This window comes from Chelonia mydas, chromosome 4, assembly GCF_015237465.2.
Source record: "Chelonia mydas isolate rCheMyd1 chromosome 4, rCheMyd1.pri.v2, whole genome shotgun sequence".
NCBI classification, from domain to species: domain Eukaryota; kingdom Metazoa; phylum Chordata; order Testudines; family Cheloniidae; genus Chelonia; species Chelonia mydas.
Window position 1 is genome coordinate 33,037,183 of NC_057852.1, and position 23,624 is coordinate 33,060,806.

Sequence of the window (23,624 nt, forward strand, 5' to 3'; positions counted from 1 at the left end):
CTTGACAGATAGGTAATTATAATGTAGGTCACATTCTTAAAAATGGTGCAACTAGCAATTCAAAGTTAGTTTGATACAGACATTATACCGATCCTTCACACGACTGGAAAAATATTTGTATTGTTCTAAGAAGCAAGCTGAAATTCTGAAAGAATGTGATAGTTTATATTCTGTAATGGATTGTCAGCTGTCAATTAATCTTCAACAGTACTAAATATACAGAGTAACTGCTTACTGATTCACTGTTCCATTCACCTGTCTCTTAGAAGGTGCAAGCATCCCCGCGGTATAAATCTAAAGCTGTCATTGTCATTAGTTGAGTTTGCCCAATGGTGAGTATTGGGGAGCGCAAGGTGCATTTCTCATGGTTTCCATTGATAGTCTATAGATTTAAAAAATATAAAGACTTTGTCTAAATCTTGTGATGTTATAGCTGAAATAGTCCAGTGTTATATTAATAGAAATGTGAAATTTATAATCTTTTCCACTACTTTGCACATCTGAGATAACAACTAGTTAAAAAGCAATATTGCCATACTTGCATAAATACAGGGTTTGGGGGTATTTCTTAGGCCATCAAAACTGCCTCCAAAATCTCAGGATTCTTGTTTGGGCTACAGATACTGGGCAGCAGACTATGCGACCATGATAATGGCATAAAATAGGGTAAAGAAGAGAGTTGAAGGAGATTTCAAACAAGATAATTGGAGTTCTTGAGCCCTTACCATTATCGGTCTACCTAAAGTGGCTGTTGCTTTAAATTAAACCTTGACCACAAAGCATGCTTTGCTTCACATGATCTTGCTATACATGAAGCATGAGAAATGGAAGATCAATATACTTTAACTTCCTCAGTCAAGTTTCAAGAAACAAGCACTTCTCCCATAAACTTTATGAGTAACTTTTGTTTTAAATACGCAGTTAATAAATGTGCCTGACTGTCCCATAAGTTTGGTTTGAGTTAGGGTTATCCTTTATTTTGATGATGATCTTCTATGTCCTGGAAGCTACACTTCAAAGTCATCAAGTGTCCTGAAAAATCAAATATCATTGGGGCCAAAGCATCGTCATCACATCATTGTGTATTGAAGACTGTTCTCTTTTTTTTTTTTTAAATTAAATTGTAATGTGGAGGTGAGGGAAGAAAGGAAAAACTGCTGTCTGGACCTTCTAGTACATGATGGTCATTCACTTTTTGTAATTTTTCATAACTAAAACTTCTCTGCTTCTCTGGGACCATTCTGGGTATAGAAGAGAGCTTTTTTTTTTTTTTTCCCCCCTCCAAATCTTGTGGACATAATTTGATGTGAATAGAGGTCTTTATAATATCCTCTCAGGTGAATATGTAGGTAGATTCTAAGTAAAAATATTTTTGGGAATCAAGGGCAGGCTAAGGCTGGTAATTTTCCTTATATTGCCTCATATGAAGACCTAGAAAATGGAGCTGTTGGATAGCTCCACTAGATGTGTTCGTCAGGTCAGATATCTTCCTCTAATCCTTGTTGAATGCATGTAGTATCATAAGGGATAGATATATTTGAGAGAGAATTTTGATTTTGGGGGGTCTCTGGGTTAGCCATTGACCAGTTTGGGCATTGTCCTATATAAAACCAAACAAAGCTATTAAGTATGGCGATGTATTATGTAAGTAGTCTATTGAACTCTCAAACTACAGATTGGAGCCCATAGTTGACTGTGTCTTTAAGAACAAATATTTTTAATGCATAAAAATTGTCCTAATATAGGAGGAACAATCCTGATATTTCATAAGCAAAATATTTACTATTTTGTCATACTGTCCATCCAAAACACCTAACATATTTTAAGATTTAAAAAGTATGTGCCTATATTTTTCCAGTAAATGTCCGTGTTATTGCATTCAAACATTGGCGGGGATGAAAGATCAAGGGAGAGCTTTCAAAGGGTGAGTTAGATCTTCTTGGCATTTAGGTATATGAAGTGTCTGAATTGTATGCTTTGGAAAAAGGGGACTGGGCTACCAACAAGTTAGATGACGTTGATAGGCAATGTGAGGAGGAGATATAGGTGCTGTTTTCAAGTACAGTTTTAATCTCTTTATCTACTGGTTGACCAGGTTAATCATAAATGTCTTGGACTGGTCCAGAAGAACTAGTTTAAATAGTCATTTTACTGGTAGTAAAATTATAATTTCCTAGGAATGCATTCAGGCCTTCATATGTAGGGTATATTTAAATAAAAGAAAATATAAGGAACTAAATTTTACCCTCAATCATACCTGTGCAAAGCCATTTACTTCAGTGGGATTGCAGTAGTGCAACTGAGGAAAGTGCATGGCTCTGTGATGGGGCACCTTCAGTTCCCTTTCTCTTTGCCTTGCACAGACTGCTCAGAGACCTTCTTTTGTGTAGATTCCACCATGCAGTTTATTTACAGTGTTGCACTCTACCACCTTCTACATAGTACAGTACATACATTCACAGTATTTATGATGTCTTTTAGTTTTACTATCTCTTCTCCAAAGGGTGGGGAGAAAATGTGTCTCCTCCCAGAGAATGCCCTTTTGTCAGGCCCTACTAGCTTCTGTCTCTTCTGCTTCTCTCCCCTTGCACTTCCTTCCTGTGCTCTTTTGTCCAGTCTCCTAGTTAAGGGACTAATCAGCCCATTAGCTATCTGGCCCCAATCTGATCTAGTAATCAGAAACTCCTCTCCTTAATTAGGAGTTGGATTTAGCTTGGGGGGGAGGAGGGGAGATAAGTGTTCCCTTCTAAGATACTTTTTATAGTTAATGAAATCTGTCATCTAAATTCAGTCCTGCTTGGCCACCTTTGAAGTCAGTGGGTGTTCTCTGTGCAGACGACTTAAAAGATTAGGACCTTTGCTCTTCAGAATATTATTGAAAGGACATGTAAGACTTTCTGAAGGATGGAAAGGGGATTTGAGAAGGCTACACTCAGGGTCCTCCACCCAGAGTGCATTTTAGTTGTCTGGCTAGCTTGAAAGGACCATGTACAATCTCCTCCAAAACAATACCAGAGGACATAAAAAAAAAACAACTTCAGTTGAGGGTGAGTTTCAGTCACCATATGTCTGGTAATCTGAGGTGGTACTGCTGTGTGTTAACAAGGCAGGATGTGGAATACATTCTTAAAATGTCACTAACAGGGAAAGAGGCAGTTAAATCCTGGGAAAAAATAGATTTTAGGTCCAATATTAGATAACACAGCAATCTTTATGTGCCTCCTTCCTTAGTATGAGTGTTTCAGTTAATACAAACGAAATTAAGTATAGAGCTACTCATGTAGCTTCCTGATAAAAATACCCATTATGTATCCATGTTAAAGTGAACTGACTGCTTTGAGGTTTCTTCAGATTGTTGCATTTTGCTTAAATCTCAGTCACAGGAGCATATTTAGATAGAACTTTTAAAAGTTTACTTACATATCTTGTCCACATAGGTTAATACAATGCGTGCCTAAATATGTACAATATAAAACAAAATGGGAAAGGACCCAGACCTGAAGAAGAGCTCTGTATAGCTCAAAACCTTGAATAAAAGAGGATTTATAAATAGTTTTTGCACAAGGCCTTATCAAAGAAAGGGAAGCCCAGCAAAAACCGGAAGAGCCCTTCTCTTTTTGCTTCCTCTTTCTTTGTCAACTCCAGAATATAGAAGTAAAATCACACAAGGAAATGACCAAAATTATTAAGATAAATAGGATTCTTTACACGCTCAATCCAGACAAGACCGGCTTCTTCCCTAGGAATATTTTGAAACTATTAAGGGCAGTAGCTGCTCTTGACTCTTTCTTTTCCCTGATAAATCACTCAAGAGTTAGAAGTAGGAAGAAAGGAAAGGCAGAGAAATCATGCAAAAATATTTTCCCCCGGGCTCTATGCTATATGGCGTATATCTTTATGCTTAAGAAATTATGTAACTAAGTCAGAATGGGACTCCCCAGTAAACCTAAAATGCCTTCAGCAGCTCCAACTTGTTTTGCAAGAGCTATTCTGACATGGAGAGGTGACCTCATCAGTATCCCTGCCATGTAAAATCAAGAAAACACAAGCCTAGGGGCAAATTTAGAGATCTCTGGGCTTCTTTATTTTTGACACATTCCCCGGATACACTACATTCCTGACTGGTCAATAACTTCTCATGCAAGCACATGTGGCTCTGGAAGTGGAAAGCAGTTGTTGGATACTTCAAAATTATTAGATCTTTTTGAGGATCCATTAGACAAGGCTAAGAAACTAAAAGATTTCTCCTACCCACTTGGTAATACCTAGAATAGATAGAATAGAATATTACAAAATTAAGTAATCTTTTTGACCATATTAATTCCTCAAGGAAATATGAAAAGAGGAGAAAGTCAATGAAACAGGATGAGGGTGATTCAAGAGAGAAATATGTTAAGTGACAAGGTGATCCTTGGTATGCAGTATTTTGTGAAAACTGTATACCAAGGAAGTCCTGAGCAAATGGTTCATTTGGGTGAAGGATATTACATGCCTGAGGAATTATTTTTTAAACTGTGTATTTTGATCAAAAATTATTTCAGTTTTTCCTTCCTGAGTTGTACACATCTCCTCCTAAAAATCCTGCAGTGAAAATCTGTGGACTTTCTTATCACGAAGAATAGAAAATTCTTTTTTTTACCTAAAATTGTTTTTCTTCAAATCAGCAGGTCCATAAATCTGACCCACCCAAGATCAATTTGGGACTCAGGGAGAGTTGTCACTCTGCAGTAGCACAATTTCTCATTACATTATCTGACAAACTACAGTCTCCCATTACCTAAGCTAGTGTCCTCACCACTGAACCATCTTTCCTCTTCTTGTATGATCACCATATTTGGGGTTGGGAAGGAATTTTCCTCCAGGGCAGATTGGAAGAGGCCCTGGAGGTTTTTCACCTTCCTCTGTAGCATGGGGCATGGGTCACTTGCTGGAGGATTCTCTGCTCCTTGAAGTCTTTAAACCACGATTTGAGGACTTCAGTAGCTCAGACATAGGTGAGAGGTTTTTCGCAGGAGTGGATGAGTGAGATTCTGTGGCCTGCGTTGCGCAGGAGGTCAGACTAGATGATCGTAATGGTCCCTTTGACCTTAATATCTGTGAATCTATGGAAAGCTATTCAAAGGGAAAGATTTGGCCTGTTACTGACTGAGGGGCCCAGAATTACTTCCAGAGTTGCAAGTAGACTAAAGATCCACTGGGCGGATCTGTGGATCTGCTTTATATAAAGAGAGAGGAGAACATTCAGGTAAGTGGAAGCACATTTATCCTAGAATAAACATTATGGGCTCAAGACAGCTAATTTTCCTGAGGCTAAAATGACATAAAGATATTCTCCTTATTGTTAAATTTGGTAGTATTTTTCTTGAGTAGGACAGTAAACCTTTTAAGCAGTCATATTTTTTAATCTTGCTAACGTATCAAAGTCTGAGTATATAATTTCCAACCGTGTTAGAGTACAGTTTTGCTTTACTTCTGGAGCCTCAGCAGCCATGTCCTGAATGGCTTCTGTAGAGAACAGAATTAATCTTTTATTATCTGTGTACAATTTGAGTACCGCACAAACAGAGCTTAGGTGGTTGATGATATAGGTGAATGTGCATTTTATACATATACCCACTTATGCCCCAATCCTGCTAATACTTACATGCATGCTTAACTTTTATGTGTATGAGAAGTCTTGTTCAAGTCAATAGAAATACTCCTATGAATAAAGACAGGTTTCAGAGTAACAGCCATGTTAGTCTGTATTCGCAAAAAGAAAAGGAGTACTTGTGGCACCTAAGAGACTAACCAATTTATTTGAGCATAAGCTTTCGTGAGCTACAGCTCACTTCATCGGATATGAAGTGAGCTGTAGCTCACGAAAGCTTATGCTCAAATAAATTGGTTAGTCTCTTAGGTGCCACAAGTACTCCTTTTCTTCCTATGAATAAAGTTATGCACGTGCTTAAATGTTTGTAGGATCTACAAATTTAGAAGATCAGATTTAGAAGATCAGAATAAACTGATAAGTCTTCAAATATGTTATGGGCTGTTATAAAAAGGATGGTGATCAATTGTTTTCCATGGCCACAGAAGGTAGGACAAGAAGTAATGGGCTGCATCAAGGGGGATCTAGGTTAGATATTAGGAAAGGCTTTCTAACTATAAGAGTAGTTGAGCTCTGGAATAGGGCTCCCAGGGAGGTTGTGGAATCCCCATCATTGGTGGTTTTTAAGCACAGGTTGGATGGACGACAAAACACCTGCTAGGGATGATCTAGGTTTATTGGTCCTGCCTTAGTGAAGAGGGCTGGGCTAGATGACTTCTTGAGGTTCCTTACAGCCCAGTGTTTCTATGATTCCAAAATATTTTATATGAGATGGTAATATAATGGCAGTTTCTGAGCTGTATTCCACTGATCCATTTGACTCTTCTGGAGTAATTTCCAGGCACCATTATTTATTTCAGTATGTGATTGAATGTAACCATTTGTAAACAAATAATCTTGTAACATAAAATACAAAATATGAAAAATTTAGGGAAAATATATATATGTGCTGCTGCTGGCTGCCTTTTGGTTTTATATTTAAAAATAAATTAAAACCAATACACTTAGGTGCCACACATTTCCAGACAAAAAAAATTATTAAATTAGTCACAGTTGCTACAGTAATATACACCTTGCAAAAAATACATACCAGAAACATTCCTGTTAATGGGACCTATGGAATAAAAAGTATGGAAATGATCAATTAAGGAAACAAGGATAAATATTGCAATACCCTTACAGTTCATAGTTTTTCTTAAAATTGTAGATATGAAAATTCTAACTACTTGAGTCGCTTCATTGAAGTGGACTGGAGAGAAAAATATGCTCCTAAAAATACTGCTTATTTATTTATTGCTTGAAAACAATCCTGTATAGAAGGTTATGAGGAAGATTATTTACTAAGTAAGGCCTTGATCCTGCAATCTGTTCTTCGTGAGCAGATCCCTATGCCCCCACACAATGCAAGTTCAAGGCATAAATCTTTAGCTTGATAACAAGAAAATGGTAGAAACTTCACAAATTTCAGAACAGTCATTTCTAGAACTGAAAAAATGTTTTTCTCCAATTTCCTTCACATTTTGAGGAAAATTGCTACTTTTGACAGCTAATCTTAGTGAGCTGTAGCTCACGAAAGCTTATGCTTAAATAAATTTGTTAGTCACTAAGTACTCCTAAGTAAGTGCCACAAGTCCTCCTTTTGTTTTTGCGAATACAGACTAACACGGCTGCTACTCTGAAACCAGACTTTTCTCAGTGTTACAAAATGGAGAGTTAGAGGTGAAAAATCACCATTACAATTTTCTCCTCATCTATGGCATGATATCAGTCTACTGTCTGTGCAGCAATAGCTCTTCTATTTTGTGCTATACATTATCATGGTAGGAGCAATTGCCTTTATGTAATAAGTACATTTTGCTTTTTTGATATAATCAGTGTCTCAGAGATCAAGTTAAAACAGATGGAAGTAGAACCTTGACTGACATGATACACAAATGTAAAATGTGTGCCTAAACAACCTGGCAGTGCCCTTTTTAATACGCCATCTTGAACTATACTGTCAGCTACTTAAATAATGTCTGTGCATCTTTTTTTACTCTACATGCCTTTTAGAAGGTTAATAGAACAATCCCATTGACTGACAATTGTCCTTGTTCTATTTGTCTTTTCCCTTTGTTTCTAATGCTGCAGCAGCAGCTCACTCTGTTATTTATGCTGGTCTTTATTAATATACATATACAGTATCACCATAAATAACAGAGTGCTTCTGCTGCATTTTGTATACATTTTAAAAAAAAAAAAAGGCTCTGTCATCCTTAGTGACGTCCATCAGGAATATGTACAGCTCTGGGAGCAGTGCTTGTTGGATAGAGAGTCCATACAAGGGGAACAAGAGAGGATTGTTTCAAAAAAGTTCTATTTTTGGATTTGTTTATCTATAAAGGAGTGGGAGAAACACTGTGGTTCAGTGGCTCGAGTATTGTCCTGGGAGTCAGGACACCTAGGTTCTAATCATGGTTCTGCCGTTAACCTGCTGTATCACCTTGAGTAAGTCGCTTCACCTGTCTGTGTGGAATTTTCAGAAGTGCTCAGCTTTGGTCTAATTCTGCTTCAAATGAATTTTCTAAAGCACTGTGCCTCCATTTCCCCATTGGTAAAATGGGGTAATGGTTCTTTCCTTTTTTTTTTTTTAATATATATAAACACTTTTGAGATGTATGGAAAAGCTCTTTTGTAACCTCAGTAGCTGTTATAATGTATTTGGGAAGGACAGACTTTGATTTGATAATTACAGATATTCCGCATCACACTGTAAACCACTGTAAGACAGATGCACGATTCTTTGCTGATGTACATCCCATGATTTCAGTGGAATTATACAGTACTTGTGGCAGGGAAAATGGGCCACATAGATTCAGTTTGTACCCTAATTTGAGTCTCCTTTTAAAAGAAAATATGGATTTTTTTGGAAGGACAAAACTATGCATCTTTTCACTACTGTTACAGAGGAGCAATCATTTGTAGGCATGAGCCATTCAGATGGCTCATATTTCATTTAGGAAAGCAGTATTTTACCCAAGAGTACCTTTTTATTGTTCCAAATTTCTTTCACTAGCTGCTTTCCAAAAAGAGGTGAATCTCTTCAACAGCCTCAGAGGCTGGGTGTAATAAATTTCACAGTGCTATAGTTTTATGTTGTTGGGGAACTGTTGCTTCTGCTGTTGTACAAATCTTCTGCTCAAAATCTCTGCTTCCCACAGTAAGAAACACTATTGCATTTTTTTAAAGGGAAGGAGGATTTTAAACTGTTAGAAATATGGTATATTGTTTAATCTATGTACTTTGTACACAGTTAAACGGAAGGGAGGGAGTGTGAAAGGGGATACTGTGTGCAGAACGTGGGACTAGTTGCTGTGGAGGACTCTGCAGCTTCCTCTTCATAAGGAGATTTTCCTCAGATCTACTGTGTTTCCTTCAATCAACCTGCTCTTAATTCATTACCCAGTCTTAATTGTGTTTATATGCACTGTAAAAACAACCATGTCAGGGGACTTGGTTAAAACATAGTTGTCCCCTGTCATGGTAAAAACACCGTTGCATCAGGCAATGTAGATATGGTACTTAATTGTATCCTTCAAGCATACTACAGCCTCGGTCTGTCCCGCATCCCACAGACATAAAAATCACAAATTTTGAATTTGGGTAAGAAAATCCTCAGGCATCTCTCATGGCATTGTGACACAATGCTGCTGGATCACCACTAACCTTATGACATAAGATTTTTATCTCCCACTTCCAACAGGATAAATGTCCAGGGTGATGATCCTATTTCAGAGTCTCCTCCCTTTTCTGATCTCGGTGCTTTATTGCTATTTTTTTTGACTAATTAGAATACTTTCAGAAGTTTATTCACGATTACATCTCTTGGTAACAGTGAGACTAAGTATTTGAACTCTGAAACTTGGCAGTTTTAGGTCATAGAAATTTGTACAGACTTTTTTTGTTTCTGTTTTCTGTTCATGTGGATTTATATTCCCTGATTTTCACTCTCTTTTGTGGTACTAATTATTGAAGCTAAAAACAGAAATCAAAACTCAAAACCACCAACTTTTACCTAGTTTGGGGTAAACATCATGTGAGATGGCCTAGCTTTTCATAGTTTCAATTCAAAATGGTAACTGGTCAGATTCGCTGAACACCTTACAGTGTTGGCCTGAGTTTCAAGTTGGTAAGATGACCCTAAAAGCAGTTTCTTTTTGCCATGTGTTCATTATTACGTTCAATGTTTCACAAAGTTCCATTTGGTACACAGAATAGAAGCCAGCCTTTCTGTGCGTGAAAGACACAGCAGCCAACTGGCGTAAGTAGAAGTCTGTGGTTGCTTTTTTCCTGAGTTTGGGTGTAATTTGTGCATAGGTCCTAGGCAGCTTGTAGAAAAGTGCCACAAGGTCAGGGAGGTGGAACAAGTGCTGGTTTTCAGCCCAGGCCTTGAGGGCAGCCAGCTTTATTGGCTTGAAGTATAGAGCAGGTGTCAATTCATAAGGGATTGGTAAAACTCAGAAGGAAACCAGTCTAACGTACTGGCTCTCGTTCACGTTTCCTGTATCCATGTCTATTAAGCCTATCTCCAACGTATCAAGTTTTTTGTATACCCTAACATGTTTGGGATTAGTTTCAAACCCAGTAATCTTTATTATAATAAATCAGAAAGAGAGAGGGCAGGAACTCTTTCAAATGAGATGTTATCCACCCTTTAGTTGCATGACAAATATACATCACTTAATCTGGTTTTTACCTGTCAATATCTAGATTAACAAATCAAAAACAAAATAACGCAATACATACTGGAAAAAATCTTTGTCCAAAATATTTAAGATATATTAAAATATTTACTTAATAAATATTGACCTACACATTTAGGGGCCTAGAATCTGATCCAAAGCTCATTAAAGTGAATGGATGTCTGTGTTGATTTCAGTGGACTTCAGCTCAGATCCTTAGTGATTATGACAATGACCATTCATTTAAAATGAGGTACTCGTGGCAGTAATAAGAGTACCTGGTAATAAGTGTTTGTAGGATTAGGCTCTTAATTAGATTTTTAAATACCCTGTCCTTGTATAGATGTAAATTCACTGTTACACTGTACTTCATTAAATTGTCAATGCAGATATCATTAAAGAAAAAGTAAAAGGCAACTTAATAACTTATAATATTTAGGTGCTACTTATTTTCTTGCCAGCTTTCAAAGGAAGCATTGGTAGAAAGTTTAGAATTCCTTTAGTTTCATGGTATTTTACAATTGATAAATCCTAATTTCATAGGAAATGTTTACATATGTTTTTCTGCTGTGATTTGTACACAATTGTATTTATACTTTTCTGCTTTTCATAACAATCATTGCTAACTGAACATTTTGAGAGTGTGTGCATGAAGAAGGAGGTGGCTAAAGTGTAGTTTTATGTATCTTGGAACAAATTTTTCTAAGGAAGAGTCTATATTAAAACAGACAAGGCTTTTGCCTCATTTTAAGAAATTCAGCTATGTAAATTGTTCCATTTTGTGTGCACATATTATGTAAATATGAAAACCAAGTAGGAAAAAAAATTTCAATGAGACTATAAACTTTATCTGTGGAGTTACTCTCTTTTTAGTAGTTCTACAAGATATTTTATCCTTTTTGCTTTTTCTCCAGTATGTTGAGTTCAGGAGATTATATTCTTTCATCTACAGTGACCAGAGGGAGTGTGAATCTTCTTGCTAAGTAGGTTTGTTTGTAGAAAGTGATCCCTGAAATATATACAGAAAATGAGGATTAAATGATGGGAAACAGAAAAATGAGTGGCGTTATTTACAAATGTTGCATTAGTATAATGTTCCATTAACATAATTTGGAGTTGCATTTAAATTCTGGTGGCAGAAACTGGAGCCAGACAGCTTAAATTCAGTTATGGGGGAGGTTTTTTTTAATGTTGCTATTGTATTTTTGGATTTTAAAAAGTGACTTCCTGCATATTTTTTTTTTATTACTTTTTAGAGAATTAAGACTAAGTGCAGGTTGTATTTGTCAGAATAACACTGTAGTGTAAGAACGACTTCCCTTCCCCTTACCCCCAAGAAAAAAATCATGGTTATACATTTAGCTAAGCATAGAAGTCCCCAATTTCTATTCAGACCATTTGGAACAAAAGCCTAGGAGAAAATCAAATCCTTGAACACAGTGGACTGAATTTACCACTGACAGAACTGGGCACAATTCAGTGGAATTTTGTTTTCTTATGATAGAAATAAATGTGGCCTACATTTTTAGGGTAGAATAAAAGGATATGTGACATATTTGATCCTGTAGCTGTAATCTACACACATACAACACGACCACTCAACATGGTACTGAGTTCTTTGCTCATTCAACGTGCTTCCTTAAAAATATACTAACTGCAAGTTCTGGGTTATCTGCTTTAAAGCAATGTTTCAATAGCACAGAGGCAGGGTTTGGACTTTATTTATTCAGAAGTTATGTAATATATATATCTGTCTATCTCTAATACTTTTATAATCCATAGTACAGTATTTAGGCATCAGCTTTTGTGTTTTGACAACAGTAATATTTTCATTTTGACATGTATAACATCATTGTTCTACTTCAGTAGAGTTTCCAGACGAAGGGAGCAGTTCTATCCACTGATCAAAGAAATGTGAAAACAAAGGCGAGCCAGAGCAAATGTATTTAGTGATTAGATCATACACTGAGTACCTGAGTCACAGATCATTCAATAGGGGAAACCAGTAAGTGATTCTGATCTGTCTACTTTGGGGCATAATTGTAACCTTTGTTCTCAGACTGCTACAAATATTTTATTTATTTTTTTTGCTTCTTAAACCAGACATCAAACAAATATGTGAAACTAGGATTAGGATGGCTCAGAAGCTTGATGATGAATGTGAAAACCTTTACTCCCAAAGTTAATGGTTTGAATCCATCCCTGGTCAAAAATGCCTTCAAGTCATTGGCCTCAGATAGCTGTTCATCCTATATCAAATGAGTTGTTGTCATCGTAATGTTGTTGTCCTTGGATATGTGTCCATGTCATTATGATTGTTGTTTGGTGATGCTCTTAAAGGAGTGGGACAGTCTAGTGATTAGAATGCTAGCCTGGGCTGATGACTCTTATTCAGGTGCAAAACCTTCCTTTGCCATATACCGTATGAGCCTGTGCAGATCGGTATCTCTGTACTTTGGTTCCCTATCTATAGAATGGGAATAATAGCACTTCCCTTCCTCACAGGAGTATTGTCAGGATCAACACATTAAAAATTGTGAGGTACTCAGATGCAACAATAATGGGGGGTCATATAAATAGCTAAGATAAATAAAAGTGTATCATAAAACCAGTTAGCAGTCCCGGTAGGTCTTGACTGGTTTCTGCAGAACATGGATGAGTTAGTGGGGCATAGAGTGACCAGATAGCAAGTGGGGAAAAATTAGGACACTTTTTTTGTAGGGGAAAGGGGTATAATTGAATATATAAGACAGTCCCTAAAAGTCTGGTCACTCTAGTGGGGCAACGTATAGGAAGCTTGCCTTGCTGCTCTTTGTTCAGTATCTGTTCTGTAAATAAGCATGGTTGGTCGCATGGTACCTTTCCTAACACCAAATTCACTTTAAAAGATAAGTTCTACTTTTGGGAGTTGGAATGTAGAGAAACATTTAGTTTTCATAGGTTTATAGGTTCACAGATCTAGAAATGTATTAGGTAGAGTTGGACAGGAAATTATTTTCCCATCCTGTGAAAATTTTTAAGATTTGAAAATTTTCATGTTCTGCTCTGGGATGAACCTGAGGCCTTTTGGCACTTTTTTGAGGGGGGAACCAAAAACAAAGAGAATAACCAATAAACTAGGGGGTAGGGCACTCACTTTGAATGTGTGGACCCAGGTTCTAGTCCCTGTTCTGCCTGATTCAGACTTGAACCTGCATCTCCCACGTTGCAGGTGAGTACCTTACTCAGTGAGCTAGTAGCTCTTCTGGAGTGGGTCTTGTTCTGTGGCCATCACCAGAAATTCCATCCTGCACCTGAGAAATCTTTCCTGAGAAAAGTTTCATTTTGACACATCGTAATTTTTTGAGATAACGCCATTTTGTTGAAAAATTCCTCACCAGCTCTATTATAGGGCCATGTAACAGGGTTGTCCTCCAACTGACCGCTGCCTCATGGCTAGAGGTCATGCTATAGCCCCTGCCTCAATTTCCCCTCTTGGCTGCTCAGTAACTCCACATCACCATCCAAAAGGTAATTAAAACTCTCTCCCCTTCTGGGGTCCAATTTATTTAATCTTTACACACACTGGCCCTCCAGGCCCCATTCAGTGTCTCTCTCTCTCCCCTAGGTAGGGAGTCCACAGCCTTCCTGCCTGGAGCAGGGTCTTGGTTCACCTGTTCTCAGTTCTTTACGTGACTGGACCTCAGTCTTCAGGCTCTGACTTCCAAATTCTCCTGGTTTGGCTTAGGTTATTCACAGTCCTCCTAGCTAGGACTTGAATCTCCCTGGTTTCAAGGTCTTCCCTGCAGAAGCCTTTCCACACTCTGTGCAGTCTCTGCCACTTTAATAATCTGGGTTGGCTAACTCCAGGCCCTCCGGCAGTCATTGAAGAACAAGCCATCCTGTTACAGACCATCTAATGCATTTTCCTGTTAGTACAGTATTGTGCCCTATCAATGGTTCAGTCACACCATTTAGGCATAGTCCATAGTAAGGAATTCCTCCCTTAGCTCTTTGGTGCATGGTAGGAGGACACCTGTTGCTGTAGCCTTTTATAGAGTGCATCACATCTACCTCCATATTGTTCTTGCTCTGCAATCTGCAGGCTCACTCAGCAGCTTGGGGGATGGAGCAAGTCCATGCCTCTGCCTTTGTAGGGACACTGTGCACCTCTGGGTAGTATGTAGTCTCACTGCTTCCTTGAGTTGTCTGGCTCTTACAGAGACCCCACTGAGGAGCAATAATGCTTTGAGTGTAGCACTCACACTAACATACATTTTGTAATTTAAGTGTAACTCTTTTGATGTAGAACTTAATGGAATGTCAGCCAAGGCTATATCTTCCAGTGCCCTATCCTTTTAACGTTTGGAACTGTGCTAACGAGATGCAAGGGGGGAAATGTCTGGGGGGCAAGATGTGGACAAAAGAGTTGGGTGTTCCTGGAAAGCTCTCCAGTAATAGGACTCATGTAAGCTGTGACGTGTTGGATTCTGACAAGTTTTAATAAAATTCTTTAGTTTAAAATAACACTCTGGTCTGGTGGTGTAATAACTGCATACTTCTCTTCTCCTTGTATCTGCATCAGGGGTGGGGGAAAGGTACAATCTGACCTATAGTTTTTAATAGAGAATAATTAATATATATTAAATATAACCTGTTTATGGATTCATCTGCTGTAAGTGGCAGCTAATAGCAAACATCCAGGCTGTCATACAATGTCTGTTTTCTGTTGTTGCATTTTGTTTAGAGACTGATTCTTCCTTGGATTTATTCTTGGAGGAGCAGTGTTAACATCAATTTGTTAAACAATTTGCTTTCCATTGCTAATCTGTGGATACTTGCCATAGGAAATTTAACACTGTGTGTTCTATCTAAACTACTGCTAACAAAGGTGTCCTGTGAGTCAGACTAGTACGTAAGAATGGCATAAATGAATCTACTATATGATGACACGTTTGACATTTCTACTGGAACTTAGAATTTCTCACATAATACTGGGAGTGTACAAAATGTGGAACAATAAAATCTTTCTTGAAAACTAGGTTTTGATTTTTAAAACACATCAAATCAGATTATTAATAATACTCCTGAAATATGCAATGGCATTAGTAAGAAAGCCTTAAAACAATAAAGGCTTGATCCTGCTCACACTGATTTCAATGCTTAGACTCTGTTGATGACTACTGTGTGTTCAGGATTGGGTCTTAACTGGATCAAAAGTTAAAAGGTGGAAGTGTCCCTTGCGTGGTTTTTTTAAAAAACAAACAAAAAAAAAACACTGAGTAATGCTGTATGACTAGTTTCTGTGTTATGGTGATAGTTTATTCAGGAAGGACCTGTGCAAATACGTTATATATAGAGTGTTCTTGTGAATTTTTAGAGAACATACACAAGAAGTTTGCTAATGTTTGTTGCTAGTAGGGAGCTATGGACTACCACAAAGAGCCTATTACTGCTCTAACCTGAATATCATTATACATACAGCTACATTAAAAGAGCATTATTAAGGTTGCAAAGTCAAGCATTAGGCTACATCTATGCTACATCCCCGATCAACGCTCTGAGATCAATCCACCAGTGGTCGATTTAACAGGTGTAGGGAAGACCCACCAAATCGACAGCAGATCACTCTCCAGTTGACCCCTGTACTCTACCCCCAACCAGAAGAGTAAGACAAGTCAACAGGAGAGTTTCTCCCATCGACACCCACCCCCCGCGGTGCAGACCCTGCGGTAACTCGACCTAAGGTACATCGAGTTAGTTGTGTAGCGTAGGTCGACTTACCGTGGTAATGTAGACATAGCCTTAGAAAAGGCAAGAATTAAGCTTGCCTGTGCAGTGTTAATTTAGCCCCCTTGTGTTTATGATTTATGGTATAGACCTTAATTTCATGATCATAATTTATCTTTTTTTCTACAGGACCCCTGTGTCCTTTCAGAGCACAGGAAAAATGGTGCTCACTTAAGGACCTGCTATTTAATATTTTCTCTTCTCCTCCATTGTTCAATGTGTTATTCCAGGGTTTATTTACTTCTCCCTCCCCCACCTCCCATTTCCCTCACTGGCTTTTTCTATTTCTCCAGTCTCCCCTCCTCACCAACTCCAAGTCTTCCCAAACCTCTTGTCCCAAACTGCTCCTTTCCCTCCCCTCACCCTTAATTCAACTTTTATCTCTTCTGTATTCAAATTGGATGGCTTCTTCCTCCCTGGCTGCTGGATGCCAGCAGGAGGGTCATAAAAGAGACAGGCTTCCTGTTTTCGGTTCCAGTGTCTGACCCAGAGCAGCTGGGAGCAGTAATTACAAGGAAAGTCTTTCTGATTCCCCATGCACAGTTAAGTCACACATAGAAATTGTGAGAGGCTGGAGCATGCTTCTTGAGGAGGGATCATCTGGAGATTTTAGCTGTTAAAATAAAAGAGGTCTCTCCTGTACATAGGTGAGTCTTTTAAAAACCTTATTGCTTGGCCAATTCTTGGGCGGATTTTCATGGTGAAGGCAAAAAGTGTATCGCTGGACACCAAGTCCACCCTCTGCCAAACTTCAAGTCCCTCCTGCAAACCATATGGGAGCTAAAGCATTTCAAAGAAAAAGTCTCAAGAATTTTTTAACATGGAAAAATATATTTTGCCCCTTGCCTCATTCTTGGAAACAACTTAACTCGTTTTGGCTGAAAAGTCCTTTCTCCCCTCACTCCCTCTTCCCCCCCCAAAAAACCCCAGAACAGCCTGAGGCAGATGCAGTTGTGGCCCAAATGGTTAGTTTTGCAAAGTTATAAGTAAGGTTACGATTTATTCACGGCAGTCACGGATTCCGTGACTTTACTGGACCTCAGTGACTTCTTCCACTTCAGCTGTCAGCAGCTGAAGCCGGGGCTGCAGCTGGGCTGTGCACCCCTGTCCCATAGCTGTGGCCAGCTCCAGAATGGGGACTACGGTGGGGCCGCATTTCCCTGCCCGGTGGCTGCAGTGGGAGCCATGTGCCCCCTTTGTGGCTTCCCAGAGCTGTCTCTGCCTGTCAGTCCCCTCCTCCCCATGGGACTCCATTCTCTCACTTACTTAGCCCTGGCCCCTGTTATTTTGAGTAAAGTCACGGACAGGTCATAAAAAGAAAAGGAGTACTTGTGGCACCTTAGAGACTAACCAATTTATTTGAGCATGAGCTTTCGTGAGCTACAGCTCACTTCATTGGATGCATACTGTGGAAACTGCAGAAGACATTATATACACAGAGACCATGAAACAATACCTCCTCCCACCCCACTCTCCTGCTGGTAATAGCTTATCTAAAGTGATCATCAAGTTGGGCCATTTCCAGCACAAATCCAGGTTTTCTCACCCTCCGCCCCCCCCCCCCCACAAACTCACTCTCCTGCTGGTAATAGCCCATCCAAAGTGACCACTCTCCTTACAATGTGTATGATAATCAAGGTGGGCCATTTCCTGCACAAATCCAGGTTCTCTCACCCCCCCACACCCCTCCAAAAACCCCACACACAAACTCACTCTCCTGCCCCTCTGCCATGTACATTGGTCAAACTGGACAGTCTCTACGTAAAAGAATAAATGGACACAAATCAGATGTCAAGAATTATAACATTCATAAACCAGTTGGAGAACACTTCAATCTCTCTGGTCACACAATCACAGACATGAAGGTCGCTATCTTACAACAAAAAAACTTCAAATCCAGACTCCAGCGAGAAACTGCTGAATTGGAATTCATTTGCAAATTGGATACTATTAATTTAGGCTTAAATAGCCACTCCCAGTCTCTAAGTCATTATGCAAGGTAGCCTATTTCCCCTTGTTTTTTCCTAACCACCCCCCCGCCCCCAAGACGTTCTGGTTAAACTTGGATTTATGCTGGAAATGGCCCACCTTGATTGTCATGCACATTGTGGGGAGAGTGGTCACTTTGGATAAGCTATTACCAGCAGGAGAGTGAGTTTGTGTGTGTGTGTTTTTTGGGAAAAAGGGGGGGGGGGTGAGAAAACCTGTATTTGTGCTGGAAATGGCCCACCTTGATTTTCATGCACGTTGTAAGGAGAGTGGTCACTTTGGATAGGCTATTACCAGCAGGAGAGTGAGTTTGTGGGGGGGGGGGGGCGCGGAGGGTGAGAAAACCTGGATTTGTGCTGGAAATGGCCCAACTTGATGATCACTTTAGATAAGCTATTACCAGCAGGAGAGTGGGGTGGGAGGAGGTATTGTTTCATGGTCTCTGTGTATATAATGTCTTCTGCAGTTTCCACAGTATGCATCCGATGAAGTGAGCTGTAGCTCACGAAAGCTCATGCTCAAATAAATTGGTTAGTCTCTAAGGTGCCACAAGTACTCCTTTTCTTTTTGCGAAAACAGACTAACACGGCTGTTACTCTGAAACCGGACAGGTCATAGGTCACTAGGAATAAACAAAAATTCACTGTGCCCATCTGTGACTTTTTTTAACTAAAAATAACTGTGACAAAATCTTAGCCTTAGTTATAAGCAACTGAAAACAGGGTCTTACTATGAGAAGTGTAGGGAAACCTTACTATCAGCCCCACCTATAATATTGTTCATTGCTAGTAATTCAATTAAATTTATGAGAAAGTAAGCAGTCTTCAAACTTAAGAGAATAATCTAATAGTACAGATTGTAATTTTTTTCCTTTCTTGATTAAACTTCACCCAGTTATTATACTGACATGATTTTAGATCTTTCTCCTTCCTTAGTCTGTTATTTTTAATGTAAATTAAATCAGAAGCATTTGTAGGCGTGTTCATCTGCCTTCTAAATTTAAGGCCATAGACTCGCCTCCATTATTATGACATGAAGAGGGGCAGAACAGTCCAAGTCCCACAGAGGAGTACTTGGGGTGAGAAGAGGAATGTTCTTATAACACTACTGCATAGCTCATCCTCTCCCTTTTGCAGCTGCTATGCAGATGCATTCTCATCTGCTGTAGGAGGCATAGCTGAGAGAAGTCAGATGAGCAGCTGCTCTGTGAAGCCTCTTACGGCAACAGAACTTACAATTCAAAATAAAGCCTCAGAAGTTACTGCTGCCCTCATTAAATCCTCCTCTGTGGCTTTCAGACATTGCCAGAGGAATACTGGGGGGGAAAGCGAGCCAATGGCAGCATGCCAAGTTTGCTAGATGTACTGCAGTTACTGTGAGAGGCCTAGATGGGAGCATCAAGTAGAGTGGATTTTCATGATGTACTTTGTGTTTGTTCTCACGGATCTCAGTCCGCTGTGTGTTTTGGAGGCCCTGCCCACTTCTCAGACCCGGCTCTGACAAGAGAAAGTGGTGGGTGGAAGATGGGACTTAAAACTGCCTATGTTAAATATTCCCCCGTGAACCTGTTTTCAGAAGAAGGAAAATTTAATTGGTTCATTTTTAAAAAACAGATGCTTTGCTTGTCCATAAAATTTGCTGTATTTATAAAATTTTTACACTGTGGAGATTTACAGTATGACTTTTTTTTAACCACCATTCTGTCAGTGAAGCAGGAAGAAAAATAGAAATGTTATTTTGACATAAGTAAAGCACACTTTTATTTTGCTAACTTACAAACACTGTTCCTCAGCCTGCATAAACACACCTATCCCAGGTTTTAGGTTTGTAATGAAATTGTGCAAAATGATTTTGGGCCTTGCTACGAATACTACAAGATTGTATCATGAAAATTATCTAGAGCCCAATCCCAAGAGTCCATATGCCGAGTATCTCTGAGGAGGCATTCATTGACTCAGAGATGAGGCCCATAGGTAGGCAATGAATATGCCCAGTTGTTCCGTCCATACACTCAGCAACTTGACTAGAGGAAATTTGGACTAGGTGGGTCTTTCTAAGGGAGGGAGAATGAAAGGAGCAGTGTTGCCTCTAAGAACTGTTCCTTTAAGAGGGAATGAAAAGGAGCAGAGGACCCAACTGGATGGAAAGCCAAGGCCCTTCTGTGCATCCAAAAGAGCAGTATGGGCAGTAGTTGCAGAGGAGCTCTGCAATGTGGTGGGAACCAGCATCTGTTGTTGGTTTGATGTGGGGAATCATTAATTGAGTCGACTGGGGTAGCAGTGGTAGCCAGAATTAATTGGTTAAATGGATTTATTGGAGGGAGACAATCCGTCAGAGATGTTTGTTTTTGGTGGGGAGTTAAGATGTGACAGTATAATTAAATGGGTATGACTGTGGGGGGAGGGTAGCTTTGGGGGTATGGCAGCATAGGTTTCTCCCAGCTTAAGAGGCTTTAATCCTCATATGAGGTGTTGGGAACTCTTCAGTCCTTGAATGTGTTGGACTTCTTAAAGTCTTTCATCATATTTCAAAAGCTCAATAATTCCACTGAAGTTATTTTTAAGTAGTTTTTCTTTATATCAAACTCTGACATAACAGAACTCTGGCATATGTGATCTACTGATGTAAAGTGCTATAGAAGAGGCAGGTGATATTATTATAATAGTGGGACAGACTGGTAACTTTACTTCCATCATGATATAATACGAAAAGTATGCTATCCATCCAAGCTGTGGCTACTATCTCAGTATGATGGAACATGAGGTGATGAGAGTGCTGTGCCTCTGCCCATAAAGAAGCCAGAAAGGGTGAGCATTATGACATACTCACACTGTTAGTTGCCGGTAAACATTTTGCAGATAGGTGGACTATTATTCATAGCTTCATCTGAGCCAAATTAAGAGTCATACAAATTTATGTGCCATAGCTATGATATGAGTGTACAGTAGCATAGGATTTTCAAATCATAGGAAATTTTCAGCTGTTTGAGCACTACTGTCCTAGAGATAGACTAGCCATTTCTGTTTTATAGATGTGAGTAGCATTTCTTTTTTTCTTTTGTAAAAGTTCCTTATAAAAGCCCATACTTGTGTAATGAAGATATAAAAGGTAGGAGTTTTACTGAAGTATTTTTTTTAAATGCAGCCTGAAACATTTTTACAATAGTACCAAAATATGCTTCCTATACTTACGTTACAATCATACTATCAAAAAGCTTGCATAAACATAGGAGTAAATATTGAACTCCTTTGGTATTTCCTCAATACAGAGTCAATGCCTGCTTCTGCTCTGCTGAGGAAATTCTCAAAATGTGAACACGTCAGAAGCGAATTAACAGATTTGCTGCTGAAAAATTGGTGTAGCTACACTGTATTTTTTCATATAAAAAACACAGGTTGAATTCCCATTTTAAGCATGGGCATATTTGGGGGGCAGCAGATGGGGGGGTGTCCTCCACAAACTGCAAGTCTTGGGCAAGTGCAGAATTTGCCGCTCCCCCGCAACATGTGGCCCAGTTGTCCTCACTGGAGCTGCCTTCCCCCCCAAATATAGAAATCAAACTATACCTATGATTTTAAATGCAAAATCGAACTGTAAATGAGACTACTCACATGCTTAAACTTACACTTGGCTTTATGTGTTTGCTAGATTGGTGCTGCATGATCAGCACCTTGCAGGATCATGCCCAAATAGTGGATGTTTTGCTCTGAGTTTCTGGCCCATCCCCAGGGCTAAATAGGCCACTTGTCAATTTTGTGGACATAACTGACTAATTCCTCGTGTAATCTCCATGCAGTTGTGTTGAATTTAGTAGGGTTGCTGTGGGGTGTAAGCCAGTATGGAATTCTGTTCAGAGTGTTTTAGATTTAATATGATCAATGTCTGAGAAAATCTTGACTTATTGTAATTCTGCTATTGACAATTCAGAAAATCAACACTATAATGTCAGCTGCTGTTGAAGCCATTTAATACTGGCCTTTTTTTTTTTTTTTTTTTTTTTAAGGCCAAGGTTGATACCACCCACTAAACTGATTTGAGTCAAGATCAAAACAAAGTTATGCCACTTAACTTTTAAATTAAACACCATCTACTTGGATTAAACTAGTGAGCATTTTTAATATTGCCTAATACTTGTCTGCTGTGTTTCCACAACTTCCACGTGAAGCAAACTGTGGTGATATTTAGAATGCAGATTTCCCTAAGCTATTTTGGTATTTCATTTGTGTATGGTCATGTTGCCAGCTGTACAGTTTCTGAATATGATTTTGTTGTTTTACAGATGATACAGTAAGAGCTTTTGGGGAAAGAAACTGAGATTTGTGTCAAAGGTCTGTTGCAGAACAACTGAAAAGAGAAAGCAGAATGGACAACTTCTGAAAATTGTATTAGAGAACAAAAATCAATTGGAAACATACAAGGTGGACTTAGAGGAGTAAAGAATTTTAAAAAGCATCCAGAAATTGGTAATTCCCTGGTTTGGCTCAAGGTCTTGGGATAATGGATACCATTGAGACTGCAAAGCTTGAAGAGCACATGGAAAGTCAAAACAATGACACCTCAAATGGTTACGTTCGACCTACCCTATCTGTCAGTGAAGAGAGCGAAAATGGCAATGGCAAACCTAAGGGTTTACCTAATGGTTTGCGAAAAGGCACAAAGAAATATCCGGACTATATTCAGATTTCTATGCCTGCTGAATCTAGGAACAAATTTCCTTTGGAATGGTGGAAAACAGGCATTGCCTTTGTGTATGCTCTCTTCAATTTAATTCTAACGACTGTCATGATCACCGTTGTTCATGAGAGGGTACCTCCCAAGGAGCTCAGTCCTCCATTGCCGGATAAATTTTTTGATTATATTGATCGCGTGAAATGGGCTTTTTCTGTATCAGAAATAAATGGAATGATACTAGTTGGATTATGGCTAATCCAGTGGTTATTTCTCAGATACAAGTAAGTAGCTATATTTATCTCTGCTTCTACTTAGTAACAGAATTTGCTTCTGCCACCCTTATTCCTGTTGAGTAGCACTTTTCTCCATGAGTAGTTACAGTGATTTCCCAAAATGAGTACAGGTAATAGAATGTTTAAAGGAAATTTGCAGCTAGACTCTGCACCCATACATTGGAGTAGAGTTGGCTTGAAAACCACAATTACATTTCATGAAAAATGTTGAGGTTTCAAAATTTGTTTTCATTCTGATGCAGAATAAAAACAAGACCTTTTCAGAGCAGGACCTGAACCTCAGTCTCTCTCACCTCCACAGAGCAATTTAACCGCCAGGCGATTGTCTATTCTGAGATTAGATCTCTGGCTAGAAATTCCATTGTGGAACTGAGACCTTACAGATGCAATTTTCATTAAAGTGATACCATTCTCCAAAACATTTCAGTTTTGACTAAACTGCACTTTTTTTGACAGGAGTACTGTGAGACCTTAGTAGCCCTAAGTAGAGCTTATTGAAACATTTTCAATTAAACTTTTTTAATTTCTGATAAGGCACTAGACAGTTCACTAACATTAGACTGGATGCTCAAGCTAGTCACATCTCTGAGA

At 38.9% G+C, this 23,624-nt stretch overlaps 1 protein-coding gene across 8 annotated transcripts in view; it reads left to right on the top strand.

Annotated features, from left to right (window-relative positions):
• The window catches only part of SGMS2 (sphingomyelin synthase 2), a 64,062-nt gene that overhangs the window by 24,945 nt on the left and 15,493 nt on the right, over nt 1-23,624 (top strand). For 7 of the 8 annotated variants that reach the window (XM_043545518.1, XM_043545517.1, XM_027833679.3 and 4 more), the window contains one exon: nt 22,349-23,021. In XM_043545518.1, coding sequence (XP_043401453.1) covers nt 22,567-23,021 — 455 coding nt within the window. In that variant the 5' untranslated portion in view covers nt 22,349-22,566. Of the gene's footprint in view, nt 1-22,072; nt 22,174-22,348; nt 23,022-23,624 lie in introns of all 8 variants that reach the window. The other variant, XM_043545522.1, reaches the window with a different exon arrangement.